The sequence below is a fragment of the Equus asinus genome, chromosome 2 (genome assembly GCF_041296235.1).
Source record: "Equus asinus isolate D_3611 breed Donkey chromosome 2, EquAss-T2T_v2, whole genome shotgun sequence".
Taxonomy (NCBI): Eukaryota; Metazoa; Chordata; class Mammalia; order Perissodactyla; family Equidae; genus Equus; species Equus asinus.
In genome coordinates, this window is record NC_091791.1 from 60,501,108 (window position 1) to 60,520,056 (window position 18,949).

At 46.0% G+C, this 18,949-nt stretch overlaps 1 protein-coding gene across 1 annotated transcript in view; it reads right to left on the minus strand.

Moving 5' to 3' along the window:
- PSAP (prosaposin) overlaps positions 1-18,949 on the minus strand; it is a 30,189-nt gene that overhangs the window by 9,914 nt on the left and 1,326 nt on the right. The window contains exons 2-6 of the mRNA XM_014840288.3: positions 6,457-6,590; positions 4,109-4,183; positions 3,441-3,566; positions 2,180-2,380; positions 1,630-1,773 (exon numbers count right to left, since the gene is read on the minus strand). Of these exons, the coding sequence (XP_014695774.2) occupies positions 1,630-1,773; positions 2,180-2,380; positions 3,441-3,566; positions 4,109-4,183; positions 6,457-6,590 (680 nt within the window). The remainder of the gene's footprint in view (positions 1-1,629; positions 1,774-2,179; positions 2,381-3,440; positions 3,567-4,108; positions 4,184-6,456; positions 6,591-18,949) is intronic.

Below are 18,949 nucleotides of genomic sequence, written 5' to 3' on the forward strand. Positions count from 1 at the left end.
TGCACTCCACACTCTGCTTCGGCAACTCAGGGTTTGCCAGTTCAGACCCTGGGCATGGACCTACACACCGCAAATCAAGCCGTGCTGTGGCAGCATCCCACATAGAAGAACTAGAAGGACTTACAACTAGGACATACAACTACGTGCTGGGACTTTGGGGAGAAAAAAAAAAAGAGGGAGACTGGCAACAGATGTTAGCTCAGGGCCAATCTTCCTCACCAAAAAAGTTGTTTGGTAAACAAAAAAGAAGAAAATGTTTTCCAAAGGCCCTTAGAAATGAGGTCCTCCAATCTCCTTTTATGGCCCAAACTTGCCCTAAGGTCACACAGCAACTACTCTGGAGCAATTTAGAGTGAGTGTGGCTATAAGATATGCTGCTAGGAATCTGAGATTACTTTTTAAATCCATTCACACGTTCTTTTTTTTTTTTTCTGTTTTTTCCTCCCCAAATGCCCCTAGTACATAGTTGTATATTTTAGTTGTGGGGTGCTATAGTTGTGGCATGTGGGACACCGCCTCAACATGGCCTGATGCGCGGTGCCATGTCCCTGCCCAGGATCCGAACCAGCGAAACCCTGGGCCGCCAAAGCAGAGCACTCGAACTTAGCGACTAGGCCACGGGGTGGCCCCCATTCACACATTCTTGGAAAGGATTATGAAGTTTAAATCCAGTAGAATCAAGTTATAATCATTTTCAACCTGCCTATTTTCATACAAATCTAGGTATCTCCTACAGCCCTCGGGTGCCTCTCCAGGTGAGAAAGCCAAAGGTAAATAACAGCCTTCAGAGAGGGTTAATTTGGGGAAGCCAATTAACATAGCAAATATGCAAAGATGCTTCCATGAGGCTAAAAGAGTCCCAGGCTTTCAAGAGAGCGAGTCAACAGAGGGGAACCCTCAGCAACCAGAGCCAGCCATTCTCCCCGAGACGCCCTGCTCTAGACCCCAGACCCACAGAGTTATTACAGCTGGCTTCCCCACATCCAGCCCCACAAAAGTTTTGCAGTAGTCAGGTTCTAAACTGGCATTTTGGTCTTACCCATCAATCTTATGAGTGTGACTAATGTGAAGAGAATAGGGTCCAGGAACTAAAACCCCCTAAGTGGCAACAAACGAGTATGTGAGCCCACAGGATTAACAGCCACCATCGTGAGGAAGGCATCCAGGGTGACCCTCCCACAGCCAGCCGGTGTGGCTTCCTGCCGGCTGTGTGGAGAGGACACTAAATTATGAACGTACACCAGCCAGGCTTTCAAAAACAGGGTTACAAGTGGTTCCAGTGTTATTTCTTATACATGTGGTCACTAAGAGGAAAAAAATCTTCAGAAGAGTGATCTCCTTGCACTATTTTGTCCCAACAGTTTTGTTACATGTCCAAATTCAATTAACCAACAATATTTAAGTACCCACCAGGTGTTCTGGCTGCTTTTGGGGAAAAAAAAGGAAAAAGGAGTTGTTTGAACAATCTCTTCCTCAAAACCCTTAGGCTGGAACTTAAAATGGTACCCCAGGGAGTGAAGTTTTCTTGGTTCCCCGACTCCTGTCCCCAGAGCCCAGCCGCCCCCCACCCCCCCACGTCCCCCCACCCCCCAAAACAGGGATGAGGATGCATGAGGAGATAAGGCTCACCAAGTCGGCTATGCCAGGCCCCAGGCGGTCACACTGCTCCTTGGCATGGTCCACCAAGGCCTCAACAAAGGTGGAGTTGGTCCTTACAGCATTCTGGATGTCAGTCACCATCTGAATGCAGTCCTGGCAAACATCCCCGCCAGCCTACAGAGACAGGGCAGTTAGGCGTAAACACTGCATACTCCCTCCAATAACTAAGAGGATTCAAATGTCAGGAAAACTCCCTCACGTGCTCATGACTGCAGCTCTAGGGCTGACTTACTCAACAGCTCCTAATGTGTTTCTATAGGCTCTAAAATTATCAAGTTTAAAGTCATCTGGGCATTGAGTTTAGTAAAACAATAGGAGGGTGGGGAAAGCTTTGCATATGTTAAATATCCCAAGTTCTTCGGAACCTCCATGGCACAAGCACTTCAAGGCTGGCAGTGCAGCTGCAGAGGCAAGTGAAGGGATGTGCCCCCAGGTGAAGAGGCGCACACACGCCCCTTTCACGTCTTGTCTCTAACCCAACCAAAAACAGGGCCCTGAGCCCTTGGGCCCACTGCCTTACCTTTGGCTGGGGCTCGCTGTGGGGGCCATCCTGAGGGTAGAGGAGGAGGGGGATATTGGCCATGAAGGGAGCCACCACCTCAGCCATGTCCAGTTCCGGGATCTTATTGGACTCAAGCTGTTTCTGGTGATTCAGCTCTGCCAGATGTTTCTGAAGAGACTCGCAGAGATCGAGAGCAGAGCACACCTCCCCAGGACGGCTCTGCGGGAACAAAGGCCAGTTGGAAATCCTCTCCCCAGAGGCAAACAAAACAGGCCAGCTGGTGCCTTTGAGTCAGTCCCTGTCCTTATCTCTTAGCTTGACTCACATACATACACCCGCTCACAGGCATCTCAACTAAACCACCCAACCTACTCTCCGTCCAACTCCCCCACGATGGTGGCTCCATCACCATCCTCCCAGCAGTTCACGCCACTCCTAACTCCATCTCCAGGACATCCCCTCCATCAGCAAGCCCAGTCCATTTCTCCTCTGAAACAGAATTTGCACCTGGCCATCTCCACTGTCCCCATCACGTCTCACACCTGACCGTCCTGCCAGCTTTCCCTCTTGCAACTCCCCATTGGTGGCACCTAGACCAAACCCTTTAAAATAGGTGCCTACGATCATGTCGCTCCTCTCTTTGAAACCCTCCAAGGACTTCCCACTGCCTTGTGATCCTTAAACAGCCTAAGGCCTTGCATGATGGGACTCATCTTCCTCGCCAAAACCTTGGTCCTGTCTTGGGCTCCTGCCAAGCCCTCTCAGTTTTTTAAGCCCTTCCTCTTTCTTAGAAGTCTTTCCAAATTCCACAAACCTGGCTTCTTGTTCATTGCTGAAAACCCAACCTCTGGCATATGGTTTATGCACAACAGATACTTTTTGAATGAAAGCTGAGCATCCTTATAGCTGAACCCACAAGTACACTCCCTGAATTATTCCTTAGGATAAAATCACAGAAATGAAATGAATTGCTTGTTTAAAGGGACAGTTAAAAATTTGATATGAGTTATCAAATCAGCACCTATAAACGTTAGACCAGTTCACGTTCCTTCAGTAATTCTACAAGTTCCCATTTCATGTACCTCCCCAATCCTTGAAAGTTACAAGCAGCGTGTTCTGCCATGCCAAAGGCATTCTGGATGTCAGAACTGTCGCAAAGAGCTGTTGAGAAAATCCAAACCTATGAGCATACTTCTCACTGTAATCACTCTATTCCGGCCTGGGACCTCCCCAGGGCCCCAGAGATGCTTGAAGGAAGAGCCTGTTCTCCACCACGTACCATTTGTCCTTTAATCATGTCCAGGATGACGGGGAGGTAGGAGTCGACTATCTCCTTGCACAAGGCAGACATGTTTGGCTTAGGAAGCCAGTCACAGGTCCTCTCCAAGTACACGAGGATCTCTTGCTAGAGAGGACAAAGGCAAGGGTCAGACCAGGATGGACTTCTCTGCAAATGGGCTGAAAGCAGGAGGCCCCTACAACTCCTAAAGGTGGGAAGGCTGGAAACAGCGGCCCTCAGGGAAGAGGACTGGGAGAGGGCTAGTGGGCAGCCACGGCTCTGCTAATCAATGAGGCAAAAAGCAGACCTGAGCATTATTCAAAATGAAGACCCTCTGGGCCTGCAGCCCCACAGGCACAGGGAATTCCAAGCAAGGACAGCCAAAATGGACGTAAGGGCATTTAACACCTAGTCCAGGGGTCAGCAAGCTAGGGGCCAATGCCTGTTTTTGTACAGTCTGTGGCTAAGAATAGTTTTTACATTTTTAAAGGATGGGGGAAAAAAAGATTATATGACAGAAACAGTATGTGGCCCCAGGCCCAAATTATTTCCTACCTGGGCCTAGACCATTCCTCATTAGACCCCCAGTCACGGCTCTTTACCGAACTGATGTAGGTGGCCACATGGCCGCTGCTCGCACACAGTCACACACACTCGTGGCAGCTCACCTCAGTGGCATTGTCTTTCAACATGTCTCCAGCTGCAGTGATGACGTCTTTACAAATGTCACAAGGAAGGGATTTCTAAGAGGAAAGAACATGAGGGAGAGAGAGCTGTGTTTGTAGGACATAACTCACGCCCCACACAGCTGGAAACCCCCTTAGCCTTTTTCCTATTTTATCTAACCAGGACGTGATCACGGCCACGTCTGACACACCAACATCCAGGATCCCCAACCCTTCCGAGAAGCACTGGGACATCACAGGGGAGGCTAGGTATGACTGACCAGAATACTCTGTGCTCCTACAGGAAAGATACTCTTTTCTTGTACCCCCTACGCCTCAGCACCTTACCCAGTACACACGGCACAGGCTGAATTTCATATTAATGCTCAACGCTGTGAGGAAAGAGAGGCTCAGAAAGCTGAAGATCAGAGAAAATCGGTAATGCAGCTCAACGTCACCTGGGACCAATATCAGCATCACAGAGTTAAGGGGGTGGGGCAGGGAAACAAGTCCCAGCCAGAAGTGGTGCTTCTGCGCACTCACAGGGGCACTGTGACCTGCACGCTCCCTACCTCCCACCTCCCAGGCAATCCTGTGCTCAAGTGAAGGCCACACGTCACCACCCCAGAGCTCAGAGTCATGACACCAGCCTTCCGACAAGCCTGGGCAGCCAGGGACCCACATGACCCTTGGGGAGCTCCCTTCTTGATGTCAACTGATTTCCGACCCATGAAGAAGGAACTAACATGTCTGGATGAGATGAAGGACACCTGTGAGCTCCACTGCATTTAGAGAAACCCATGGGAACCTTTGGACCTAGTCAGGCTGCTATCATGCATGGGGCCATCCAAGAGAGATTCAGGCATCCACGAAACTGTCCTATCAAGGAGAAAGATCTGAAGTCCTCACTTAATATGCATTAAATTTGGAAAGAGGAAGCAGGAGTAAAAACAAGATCAGAAGCAAATTAGAAACCAAATCTGAAAGTAATTTTGGCCAGAGAAGGCAATTTTCCAGTGAATTCAGAAACTATTTCTAAAAGAGCAGTGTTACTTAATTATTTTTCTCTTACTGAAGGAGTACTAGTGGCTACTGAAAAGTTTTAGAACTTGAACTCCACTCAGAGAAACCTGGCCACAGGATGCAGCACTCCCAGTGCGAGCCAAGAGCATCTTCGGCAGCTGGCCGGTGCAGCCAGCAAAGCTCAGGTATCTCCTGGGAGGGTTCAGGTTACCTGAAGAATGCACTTTGGGTTGGTCATCTTAGAGTATTCCCCATGAGTGTTAAGAGCTCCACATTAATATGCTATGGTTAACATCATTTAGATGAAAAGTCAGTGGCATCTTCAAGAGGTGGAAGCAACCCAAGTGCCCATCAACTGATGAATGGATAAAGACGTGGTGTGTGTGTGTGTGTGTATATATATATATATATAGGAAATATATATATACACATACACACAATGGAATACTACCCAGTCATAAAAAAAAGACAAGATCATCCCATTTGAACAACATGGACGGACCTGGAGGGTATCATGTTAAGCGAAATAAGCCAGACAAAGACAGACAAATACCATAGGACTTCACTCATATGTGGAAGATAAACATATAGATAAAGTGAACAGATTAGTGGTTACCAGAGGGGAAGAGAGTGGGGGAGTGGGGGGAGGGCAAAAGGGGTAAAGGGCCTCATATGTATGGTAATGGATAAAAACTAGACTACTGGGGGTGAGCACGATGCAGTCTATACAGAAACTGATATGTAATAATGCACACCAGAAGTTACACAATATTATAAACCTATAAAATTAAATTAAAAATCAGTGGCATCTTTTCCAGTTTGACTATAGCTGAAAAGAAAACTTCAAATAGCTACTAAATTCTAGGGTCTGAATTAGTGATCTGCCCAACAGGCAGACAGAGTAAATATCAAAAAGGAAAAGGATTTCAAAACTTTAACATCCACTTTTTGACCAAGGATAGAGAGCTGTATCCAGGTGCCCAGTCCTGGCAAAGGGAGCTGCAAACCTGCTGGCCCTCTATCTGGGGCAGAGGTGGGATCTGCACAGAGGCCTGGAGGGCAGCATGGAGCATACGGTGCAGCGGACACGGCAGGACCTCATCCTATCTCTGCCACCAAGAGACTGGGTGACCTTGGGGAAATGGAACCTTAACCTCTCTGTGCCACCATTTTCTCTGTGGTACAGTGGGTACACCCACCTACTGGTTCTGCCTCCCTCACAGGGGCATCGTGAGGCGAAAACAGCATGAGGCAAGAGAAAGTGCTTTGAAAATGGCAGTAGTTACGGATGCTCTCAAGGGACTGAGGACAGTACTAAGGGCACTCACCACCGTTGGCTTGTTCCAGACGGTCTGCAGGCAGTGCTTGATGGCCCCACAGTCAGCCGCCGTCTTCACATTCTGACACCACACGGCTGAGCCTCTGGTGCATTCTTTCAGGCCCAGGACAGGGCTGGCTAGAGCTAGGGGAGAACCAGTATGAGGCGGCGGCCTGTTTCCCACGCCCCAGGTCCACCTCACTTGTTTACCTGGGGCGAAGGGCTAGCCCTGGCATTCAGCTGGACGCTCCAGTGTGGCCCATCGCCCAGCCGTAAGAGAGACAACCACAGAGCAGCACCACGTCCAGGCCGGCAGCTGCACCATCATGGAAGTCACGGGGCTGGAAGGGACCCACTTACCTGGTTTACTTTTTCCCTCTCACACTATTTTAAACAGCTATCAGGGAGAACAGTCCTTTTCATCTTTACAATCTGAGAAGGTTTCCATGAAGTAATGAAAGAAATCACAAGAAAAAAGACTGACAGGTTTAAATATAAAAGATTTCAACTTCTGAACAAAGAAAAACAGCCAAAGTTAAAAAAAAAAAATCTATGGTGAAAACACTAAGATTCACACCCTTGTTACATAAAACAATGGTTCTTACTGTGGTTCTCGCAGAAGAGCCCTTTTATAAATCTATCATGTGAGTTTTTACACATAAACAAGTTTGCTGGAAAAACACCAGAGGACATAACCCTCTAAGATACCACAAAGTGAACACGTGACCGCTCAAAACCAGGTTTGTGGCGTTCAGCTCCTGTGGTAATGAGAAAGGACTCGGGCAGGAGTCACAGGCACAGACTGGGATTAGGAAGAAACAGAAGAAAGGTTCCGCCCCACCTGGGACCAAAGAAACGCAGGTTAAAGAAAGAAGGTGCCAGATTTTGAAAGTTAAGTTAGCCAAGAAAAAAAACCAGCCTTGTCACTGAATAGTTAACAGGTTTGTAGTAAAAAAAAAAACAGCATTCTGATAAGGCTGATAGCAGTGTGACTGGTGAGTACTTGTTAATATGTTAACGTATTTCAAGAAATGAAAAAAAAAACCTCTTCAAAAAGTAGCCTACTTCTACAAATACATTTTAAGGAAACACAGCAATTCAAAGGGTAAACTATGATATGCATAAAAATATTAAGTAAAATTTATAATACTAAAGAAAGATGTACCCCAAATGGCTAAAAAGAGGGGAAAAAACTAATGATACTCTTAGTAAAACATTATGTAGCCGTTATATACACTTATAAAGATTATGTATATCAAACAGAAAAAATGAATCAAGAATATGAAATTACATACGACTTGCACAAAAATCAGAAAAGAATAACAAAGCAGGGTGGCTGGCTAAATTAACTTTCAGTGTTATGTTGTGTCTGTATAATTTTTTTTAATATTTTATAAATTGCCTTAAGGGTGCCTATGTTTTTAAAGAGATGAATGGTACCTTTGATTTTGGAACCTCACCTCTAACCCAAAGATTCAGCCTGGAAATGAGACTACAGGAGGTAGCCATGGATGGACGGCGGCACAGGGAGCACACTCCAGCAGTAGCTCAGTAGGGTGGACCCAACTTCTGTTGGAAATAGGAAACAGCTGGCCCAAGTCTCAGACAACCCCACAGCCACCTAAGAAACTTACTGAGAACTCAGGAGTCGTGCTGCACTTGGCTTCAACTTGTAAGCCAAATAAGGGCGCGGGAATTCTATAGACACGTCACACACAGTACACAAAGCATGGTCGTGGGTGCTCTCCCTCCAGGAGAGGGAAGGAAATGAAAGGCTATCATTATTAGCTTTCCCAGCAAAGCTACAGTTCCACAAACAATTCACACAAAGACTGAGTCACACGTCCCCAAAAGCTCAAACCAGATTATCCGCCCCCTTGCAGACACCAGAAAATGAATTATTAATCTGCTATCCAGGTTAGAGCTTTCTCTGCCCCTTGAGAACAAATATCACAACATAACCAGTTCACCAATGCAAGTGAACGAGCCACATTCCAGAAGCTGTTGGTTTGGACTCTGGTTTCTGTGGGAAAACATGCGCCAGATTCAAACAGTAGAAAGGTCCCCAAATGGCTCACGAAAGTTCAGTTTAGTAATGTAGTCAAACTAGGCTGGGGCCAGCCCTCAGCCACATGTCTGGGGAAGTGGGGGAAGGAGAAGCAGAGTCACAAGGGTAAGGGTGTGGGGGTCACAGAGGCAGCACGAATGGGACCCCCAGACCTGGCAGCTCCTACCAGCACCTTCTGTGATCCTCCAAGGCACTGGTCCCCCAGGACCCCTGAAAAGCACCCACTAAGCTACAACTGCTTGGTTCTACCTCCAAATTAGGAGGAAGGAGCCCCAATAATGAACAAGAAGCTACAAAATGAGTCTCTAGGCAAAGGAACACACACACACAGTGACACACAGCAAAGCCAGATGGCCATCGGCAGACCAGAGCCTGACTCACAGAGAAGGGCAGGGCCCGTGAGCAGTCTCTGCACAGAGCCTCACCACCATTCTCCATTCTTACACATAGTCAAGAAGAACTTTGATCCGGAGATTTTCTCCAACCATCCCAGCCAAGAACTGGCTACAAGTGACCAGAGTCTATCAGGTTTCGGGAACACAATGCACTATCAGAGGCCCAAGAAGCAAGAATACTTTGTAGCCTGTTTACTCCTTCTACCAACTTGAAACAGCAATCATTACAATAATGGCTTTGTTATTTGTTTTGGCTAGGCTATTCCACACTAAAAATAATCTTGGGAAGCCCCTTTTATCTGAGATTGATCCAGCTAACACAAACCCAAGGTCATTTCCCACCCAAGCTGTTATGTTCATCAGTGGCCTACCGCATGGCGGTGGAAGGCCCGATCTCAGATCTAGAGGGAAAAGGTATGCTTGGCGGCCCACCTCGTGCACGTCTGAAGTCATCCAATTCAAGTCTCACACAGATTTCATGGACACTAAGACATGAAGCTGAGATCCGAGCTCCTAGAAATTCAGTTCTTGGCAAGACATCCCCTTTTACCTACAACCTAAAGGCAAATTTATCAAGCTGCACAGTATGAAAAAGGTCTGTGGTACATAAGAGACGTGATTTCTAAAGACGACCCAATGTATATTAACAGAAAAACAACTGCGTGTCCTCAGGATCGGGAACTCCAGGCTGAAACACAAGGCTGGGCGATGCCTGCGAGCCACCTGCTGAGGGGGGCTCAGGTGCTCACTTCAGGAGCTCGTCTCCTGAGAGGGAAGCAAACAAGCAGTCAGAACACATCTGGGACACGAATCCTTTCCTCCAGAAAATGCACTTACCACAAAATCCTCACACCACTTCAGGGGGCTCTCCAGCACTAAACCACCTGTCCAGGGACCCCCACTGTGGACTGAAAGCTCTAGAGGCAAGCACAGTTTTTCTCCACAGAAGTGGGAAAACAACTAAGATGAAGGCAGATTACCAAGTACAGTGTCCTCAGGTGGGAGACCAGAGTGAACAGCCACAGGCTCTGACCCCACAGTGGGAGAGACCTGTTAACAGAAACACAGGGAACCACACGCCCATGCGGGCAGCAAAGAAAATGACTCACTGTCTGGGGGAACTAGAGAAGGCTTCTTCAAAACAAAATTTGAACTGGCACCTGAAGATGGAGATATGAAAGCCTGGCTAAGTGGACAGGAGATGGGGAATTCCTGAACATTCCAAGGGAGGGCACACTAGGAAAGACCTCATCTGGCACGCATCCCTACGTGACGGGTTCATCCTGTGGCCAAAAGCCCACGTTAGTGTTTTAACAACCCAGGGCTGATGTGGCAGGACTGAAAAGGAGGTGGGAGATTCAGGTGACGGGGCACGTAAGTGGAATGGAAAGCTCATCCCATAAAAGTCCAAGCAAGAAGCGGCGGCAGCAAGGGCTGAGAGAGAGGCTAAGAGAAAGACTCCAAAAGAGAGCTAGGAAAACGAAACTCACAGGCTTAAACTGAAAAGTGAAGTCTTTTAGGCTAAATGAGAAAATGAAACAGCAACAGCCAAGAGCACAAGGATGCAGGTGGCAGTCAAAGCCACAGGAGCCCAAGCTGGTGTGAGGGGAACGGCAGGGCACAGGAAGAGCAGAACACACCTGCACGCTTTGCTTCCTGTGAGACAGTGACAAGCAGAGCGAGGAACACAGCAGATGGGGAAGGTGAGGGCACATGACACCATTCCTGAGTCCCCTGGAGGACTGGAGGTGCTCTGCTGCGAGCGAGAGCATTTCCAAGATCCGCACAGCCATCTTCACAGGTGAAGGACAGCTTCCACCTATCACAGGGGAGCAGATGCCGTGTGATCTCAGACCCAGGCCTCAGAGCAACGGGTGGAGGTTAAGGGAAGCAGACCACAGCTCAAGGTGAGGAACATATCTAACACCCGCAGGGATATAAAAGGGGAATGGGCTGCCACATTAAGTGCTGACCTCTCCAAGAGTGGAAGCAGCCAAGCAGAAACAAAACGCCCAACCTATGAGGAATTCTGTACAAGAGGAATGCTGAGTGGTGAGCGGGGCTGGAAGGCCTCTTAGGGGCTACAAGTCTTCATTCTTATAATAATAAGGCAAATGACATTTTCAGTGTTTGTACGTAACCACTACACAAAAACTACCCTAAATCGCTTTCTGATGAGTTATTTCTCAAAACATGTTGCCAGCAAAGCTTTCATTTCTATCCTCATCCTCCCACACTCAGCCCCCAAACACCAACTTCCTTGTCTGAGGCAGTATGCCGAACTCTAAGAAAGTTCCTAGAATGTCTGCCTGACCCCTTGGAGACTTCTGACTGAATGTGTCACATGAAGACATGAACACAACTCAGGGCGACTCAAGCACCACACTTCTTATTTCAAGGGCCTGGAATTCAAGCCCTCAACATGAAAACGCTGGAAGGCTGAAATAACAAAAACCACCGTTTCAGAGACTCTAAAACCATACAGGCAAGTTTCATTCTGTTAAGACAGGCATTTTTTTTTTCTTTAAGACTCAGACTTCAATCGTATTTCCTTATGAAACGGGTGAGCGCTCTGGTCCCTTTTACTCTCCAGGCCTAGAAGAAAAAGAAAATAAAATGCTCTAAACCACTCCACACGTAGGTCATTTGTCAAAAATAGGCTGCAATGGAATTTTACTATATTGAGAACAGCTGCCACGAGCTGGACCAGCCATGGGCTTTTTGGCAGCTCTGGACTCTAGACAAAAAACCTCCGTGGGCCTGGGAGGCAGAGCTCGCCGAAACCGTGTGTGCTTAGGGGCTCTTATGACGACTTCTTGAGAAAAGGAACTAGACCTTAAGTTTAGAGTGAGACTTCTAAGGCAACTCACCCACCATCTAAATTAAACGTTTTCCTCACGTGGTACATTGAAAAATATATATATATATGATTTGTCTCCAAGTCCTGTCCAAATGACCCTAAGCAAATCACCATCGTTGGGAGCTTGTTTTCCATCTGTAAAATGAAGATGAAGCCATTCATGTCACTGGATTGTTCTGAGAAGCAAGATGAGATGACTGCGCACTTTCACCTGCCAGAGTACTACATCTCTCAACCATCATGCCCTTACCACTGTCTCTCCTGTATTTTAATTTATCCACATATCTCAACTCCCCTACCAGAGTAGCTTTGACATCAGACAGTGAAGGGTTCGGATCACAGCTCCACCACTTCTAGTCATGTGGCCCTCAGGCTTTAGTTTTCCAATCTGCAAAATGGGCCAATTACTAGTACCCACTCCAAGGGGTTTGTAAAAAGTAGCCAATATTTGTAAAATAGTTATTGCAGTGCTGGCATGCTATGAAAGGCCAATAAGTGCTGTTATCATTATTATTATCCATCGTACCAACAGTAGCAACTTTCTCTGATCCACTGTCTTGCCCAGAACAGGTGTTCCACAAACAACTGAATCAAGGCTGTTGTATTTGCGTGCTCTACATTTAATCAGGTCATTAACTGGCAGCTCAGAGACCTGGACAGCTGCATCCCAACAACCTCAAAAGTTGTTGGTTACTAAATTCAAAACTCAGGAGTCACAAGGACAGTGAAACACAGGCCACTGTAAGGAGTCCAGGAGTTGATACTACACCTCTGGGTGCTAAACAAGAAGCTCTGTGTGTAATCCACACAGAAATTGAAATATAATGATGTACACCTCAAAAAATATAATAAAATGAAAATATCTTTAAAAAAAAAAAAGCAGCAGAAGCTCTACATGAGCAAGAATGCAAGGTACCCACCAAGACACCAATAACCTGTGCTAACAGGTGACATGCTTTCCGTAATTCATGAAACTGGAGGTAGAGGCTGATTTTCCTCCAATCCCAACAGAGATGCCATTGTTCAAACATTTCTGGAACCCACCTTTCAGAAGAGCCCCCTCAAAACCTCTCCTTTTCCGGAAGGGCGAGGAGGCAGTATGGCAACACGATTACTGCCCCAGTGCTGGGGGCAGAGAGAGCGGACCGAAACCCTGGCCTGCTGTCTACCACAGCCAAGACCCGGACAAATTCCTTACGCCACAATTACTGCACAATCTGGAAAATCAGGGTGCCTCTTCCTCAGGACCCCTGTGAGGATTCGTAAGGAAGCACTGACAGTGCCTCGTGCCTACGAAGCTCGGTTAATCGTACGACTAACTGTTAATGGTGGACTTGGGGGCGGCCGACCAAGGGGTGGGATTCACATTCTGATTTTATATTTTAGAATAATTTAACTTCTTCTCATGTTACCTTTAAAATCAGGAAATGTAGCTAAACCTAAAACCTGTTTCAGGGAACAATTATTGCACAACATGGCAGAGACCACAAGTTGCTCCCTATATCCATTCTCCACTCCTTTCACAGGAACAGAACTATAGATTTTTAGCTACACACATGGCTGCCAAGATTAAAAACTATGTTCCCCCATCTCCTTAGTAGCAGGCCGTCAAAGACAAGTGTGATGGCTGGAACTTTAGCAGCCAAGAGGGACCATGAGGAAAGGGATTAGACCTCAAGGATGCAGAACATCAAGCTAGAAGAGCCTGTGGCTCCAAATTCTTCTGAGAGTAGAACCAATATACTTAGCCCCAGACTGCCTCGCTCCTGAACTTACAGTCATAGATAGGAGCAAAAGCCACTATTATTCTAGGAATCTGTCATCTGCAGTCAAACCTAACTACTATTATACCAGCTTAATAATCTGCCTCATTCACCAGAACAGTCTCCAAATGACAACTCTTTACTAAGGCTTACCTCCACAGAGGATATCGGAAAGCCCATGTACACAATGTCATTAAAAAAGATTTTCAAAAAAAACCCTCAGAATGAAGGGGACAACCATTTCTTGAAAGTGTACCTTATGCTTTATTTGTTAAAACATTCAGTCTTATTATTTTAGCCATACAACATCTGTTTTTCCTTTTAAATATTTTAGGTAACATATGCTAAATACTGTTCCAGTCTAGTTACCAAAAAAAAGGATAACAGAAAATGCAAGGAGCCTCCCAGCGCTGACAGTCAGAGCATACATTCCACAAGGCAGTGGATCTGCTGCCTGGGTGATGTATCACCATGGCAACAGGCAGGTTGCTAGGAAACCAAGCGAGGAAAACCCCAGGAGGGGCAGCATCTATCTCAGGTCCCCTGCATTCAGACATTTCTCAGAAGAATCCATGCAGTTAGATCCCTTAAGAGCAGGAGATAATGAACACACTCAACACTGACTACTCGATGAAACAGCTGGTGTCACAAATACCTTCTCTGGCAAAGAGCATTTGTCTTTTCTTTATAGGATCCTGCTTTTGGAAAACATTCTGCAAAGCAGAATAAAAACACTGCCCATTTACTCATTTGGAAGAGCGTGCGCTCAGAGGTAGCCTGCCTTGATCTGGAGGAAGTAAGGTCCAAACATTCTTCTTATCACAAAAGAAATTCGTGGCAAAAAAGCTCTCAAGCTCGCTAGGCTGACATCCCATCACCTCTGGCCCCAATAACCTATTATTTCTGTTATTTAAGACAAAGGTTCTTTCTTCCCAGCTTCTCCTCCCCCACTACTGCCTTGCTTTGTAACCTTCCTCACAAGCCAGATCATTCCAGGACAAGAAATTGATCTGCACAGGGAAGGCAATAGAGTCCTGAGGTAAATTACCTTGTGCAATGATGACTGAGAAACTGAAGGGCAAGGATCTTCTTGGATTGTACAAGAATGATACAATGTGGCAAAATTAATCCCAGGAAGAGAAATTTGAAATTCCTACCTAGTTCATTCAAGAGCACTCCAGTCCAATATAAACTAGCAAAGCTCTTCTTCCAAAGCATCACCTATCAGGTGATGAACAGAGATGCACTTAAATGGCCTAGGATAAGACTATGCCACAACTGGACCATGAAGAAGTGAGCCCCTGGCATCAGTGCCCAGGGTGCAGGCAGAGGTCAAAGATGCATCTGTATGGTTCTCGACTGGCCCAGAGTGCTGCACAGGAGTCAATCCCGTCAGCCCGAAGCCAGCACGCACTCTACCCCATCCCTGCTAACTGGCTGGGTAGTCTCTGCACACTGGCAGAAGGCAACCGTATGCTAAAAAAGACCTCAGACAAACCCCACTAATATAGAACTTCAGTGTTCTAGACTTGTCCCACATGATTGCTTATTAACTAAAAAGTTTCAAATACATGTAAGTATGTCTACTATAAATGTCATTTTTGATCTACGTTAGTTAGTACTTAACAGGAATACTGCCTTCATTTGAAATGCTAAAATCTAGCATTCAGACCACAGCATTGCTCCAGCATTCTGACTTCACTGCTCTCACCTCAGAGGGCTGTTGGGAGGATTAAATCAACACTACACAAAAGCACCTGGAACAGTGTTGGGTACACAATCAACTCTTAAGTGTTAGCCCTTATGATGCCCGCAGTTCCTGCAAATCAGCTACACCAGTGGTTCTCAAAGTGTGGTCCAGAGAACACTGAGGGTCCCAGAGATTCTCTCAGGGGGTCACGAGGCCAAAATTCTCAGTAATAATACAGAGATATTAGCTGCCTCTCTGACTCCCTCACTCACAAGTGTGCACTGGAATTCTTCCAGAGGCAGACGCTGTGACAGACTGAACGCAGAAGCGGCTGAGAGCCCAGCCAGGTGTTCACAAGACGGCAAAAACCTAAAACGAGCCATTCTTCTCACTAAATATGTTTATGTTTAGGAAAACGGTTATTTTCATTAAAATTATGTTATCACGTAATGGGTTTATCATTATTTCTAAAGGATTATTTTTTTAATTTCATGAGCTTAATTTATAATGTGGTAAATATCAATAGATACAATCCACACAAACAAGAGCTCTTTGGGGTCCCTCCATAATTATGAGCATACAGGGATCCTGAGACTGAAAATTTGAGAACCACTGGGTTAAACATTTATGAACAACCAATTTCCGGAACCAAAAGGAGGGGAAATAACTTCCCCAAATTATGGCTGGTTCCCTTTCCAGATTTACCTCAAATCAGAGCCACCAGGCATATCTAAGTTATGTTAGGCTCCTATGTCCCTACCACCCTCACAGATTTGGGGGTCCCTCTAACCTGGGCAAACTATTATAAAGGTCAACACTTCACTTGAACCCAAAGTCAATCTTGGTCTGTCAACTCCTAAACACGATTTCTTAAAATTAAAGAAATGCTTTATTTAATCATGATAAAGACTTGCCACTATTAACGTATAAGTCGCATGCACACCAACTTACCAGCACTTCCTATTTGGCTGCTTGGCTACACCCCACACCACCATTCAGAAATGCTGAGCACCCACCTACTATGTGCCCAGCACTGTTGTACATGCTGCAGATACAGCAAGTGATCAAGACAATAAATAAATATACCATACAATGCCAGGCAGTGTAAGTGCTAGGAAGAAAAATGAGGCAAGGGCAAAGGAAGAGCAAGACTAGGGCAGGACAGCAAACCACTTCAGACAGAGCAGTGGGGAATTCTGATAAGGCAACATCTGGGCAGAGACCTGAATGGAGGGTGGAAACCACATGGATTATCTGGGAAGCAAGATGTTCCAGACAGGCGGAACACAAAATGCAAATGTTCAGAACAACAATAAGGTGCCAGGGGGCTGGAAAGCAGCCCTGACCTGATGGGAAGGAGGGGGAGACGAGCTCTGAGAAGCAGCCAAGAGCCAGATGACGTGTGACCTTGCAGGACAAGCTTTATCCTACTGAGACAGGAAGCCACATGACCCTCTGGTATCAATGCCTACATGCAGGACAGCATCCCATCACAGCTGCTAAAGGACTTTTACAAGACTGCCTCTAAAAGCTGCAGTGCACACTTGGCCAAGTGGCTCAGTCTTGGCCTTGAAAGGTTCCTGTGCCTTACTGGGTGCCTTCTCCAGCCAGCAACACCCTATCTGTCCTCCTCCTTCCCACTGAGCCGAGCCTCAGCGTGGCCATTCCACACAGTTTCACATTCCAAGAAAATGGAGGAGCAAGTTCTCCTTCCCCTGACCTAAAAAAATCCAGACCCCTCAATCTAACATGCTTCAACCGTCAAAGGAGGTACTGGATATGACTTGTCAAATGCAATTAAAGCACTTACCAAATCCTTAATTGGTTAATACAAATAAACCCTTCATGAATTATATTAATATTTTCAAAGTAAAAGTGATTAATGATTGAAAACTGACAAAGAAATTTATCCAAAATTCCTAGCACGTAAGAACCGGAGCTCTGTCAATATTCAGCAGCCTACTCCATAAATTCATGTCTTGCATCATCATAAAAATAAGAAGCTATCAAACGAATATCTATTTATACATAATACAATCCAGCATCCCTAGAGAGCCCACCTGCTTCAGTGTTGGGCAAACACCATTTAGCAGGTCAGCCACTACCCAGGGGCAGTCATGTGGGCACCGAAGCTTCAGTAAGCAGGCATAACACACGCTTTACACAAAGCCCCTCGGTAACACTGGACCTGCCTCTTCCACGGGAGGAATCTCCCAACAGTATGTCCTACTGTAGGATTCCATTCATATAAAGTTGAACAACAGCACTTAGGTTATTATTTCTATGGTATTAGAAACTAACATAGTGGTTTCCTTTGGGGCAAGTGAGACAGAGCAGTCAACAGGGAGGCACTGGGGCTGGCCCAGTGGTACAGCACTTAAGTTTGCGCACTCTACTTCGGCAGCCTGGGGTTCACTGGTTCGGATCCTGGGTGCAGACCTACACACCACTCATTAAGCACACTGTGGTGGCGTCCCACATAGAAGAGCTAGAATGACTTACAGCTAGGATATATAACTATGTACTGGGGGGCTTTCAGGAGGGAAAAGAAAGAGGAAGATTGGCAATAAATGTTAGCTCAGGGCCAATCTTCCTCACCAAAAAGCATGAAATAAAATGAACCTCCTGAAAAAAAAAAAAAAAAACAGGGAGGCTTCTGGACACTGCTAAGGCTCTACTCCTTGACCTTGGGGGCTGCTAACTGTGGGTATGTTCACTCTGTGGTACATCAGGTCGTACACTTAAAATGTGCATTTCTTCTACATGGAAATTACAACCCAGTAAGTTTGTAAAAAGTTAACAGGACAGAGGAAGCACTGTCAGGAGTCCTGGGTTCCAATCCTGACTTCGCCAGTAAATGGCCTACGATTTGGGAGAGTCACTGCTGGGGGCCTTGACGTCTTCATTGTTTACAAAGAGGTTAGATTAGATGCTCTCCAATTCCCTCGGTTTACCATCACTTCCCTTTCTTTATCAGGTGGGGAAAAGGGAGGGACGACTGGATAAGTACAAAAACAACTCAAAAGCAAGTATCTCTACCAGCAGGACATCATTAAAACACAAAACATAAAGCCTCCCCAGGCTGGGGATGACACTCTGTGCTACAGTAGTGCCACGCCATAAGAGCAAGTTCTAAGTGCCTCTCAGGCAGCAGGTGATGGCTGCAGTCACTACGCCCCCTCATTAACAAACTCAATTATGAATATTATTACAAATTTCATGACCTTGGGATAACCCTAAAGGCCAGGCAGCAAGGTTAAAACCAGGCCATTATAACACACCCCCGCCTTTACCCAGGAGTTCAGGTTAGAGGGTCTCTCGGTTAGCTAAATATTCTGGTATAATTTCCATTTCCAAAACAATTAATTAAGTCCCTTTTGGGTGATGTGAGTGATTCAGAATTCTTCAGGGCCTTGTGAGAGTGACTCACTGCCAATATGAACAACTGATTGATACTGAACAAAAAGTTGTTCTCCATCAGTACAGAAAATTTAGAGACCTGCATTAATTATGTAGACCATGGAATAACAAACAGTATCAACCCCGGTGGGAAATCAATTTTCTTCAGTGACTATAAAACCAAAAATCCTTCTTTATAAGCAGCTCACCTTTCACAGACTACAAGTAAAACAAGTTTAAGAGCTTGGTTTAAGGTTAAGCGACTCGTGGAGGTGCCAAAAGCTAACATTTTAAATGTTTCATCTATACATATCTTCTTATTTCTTTG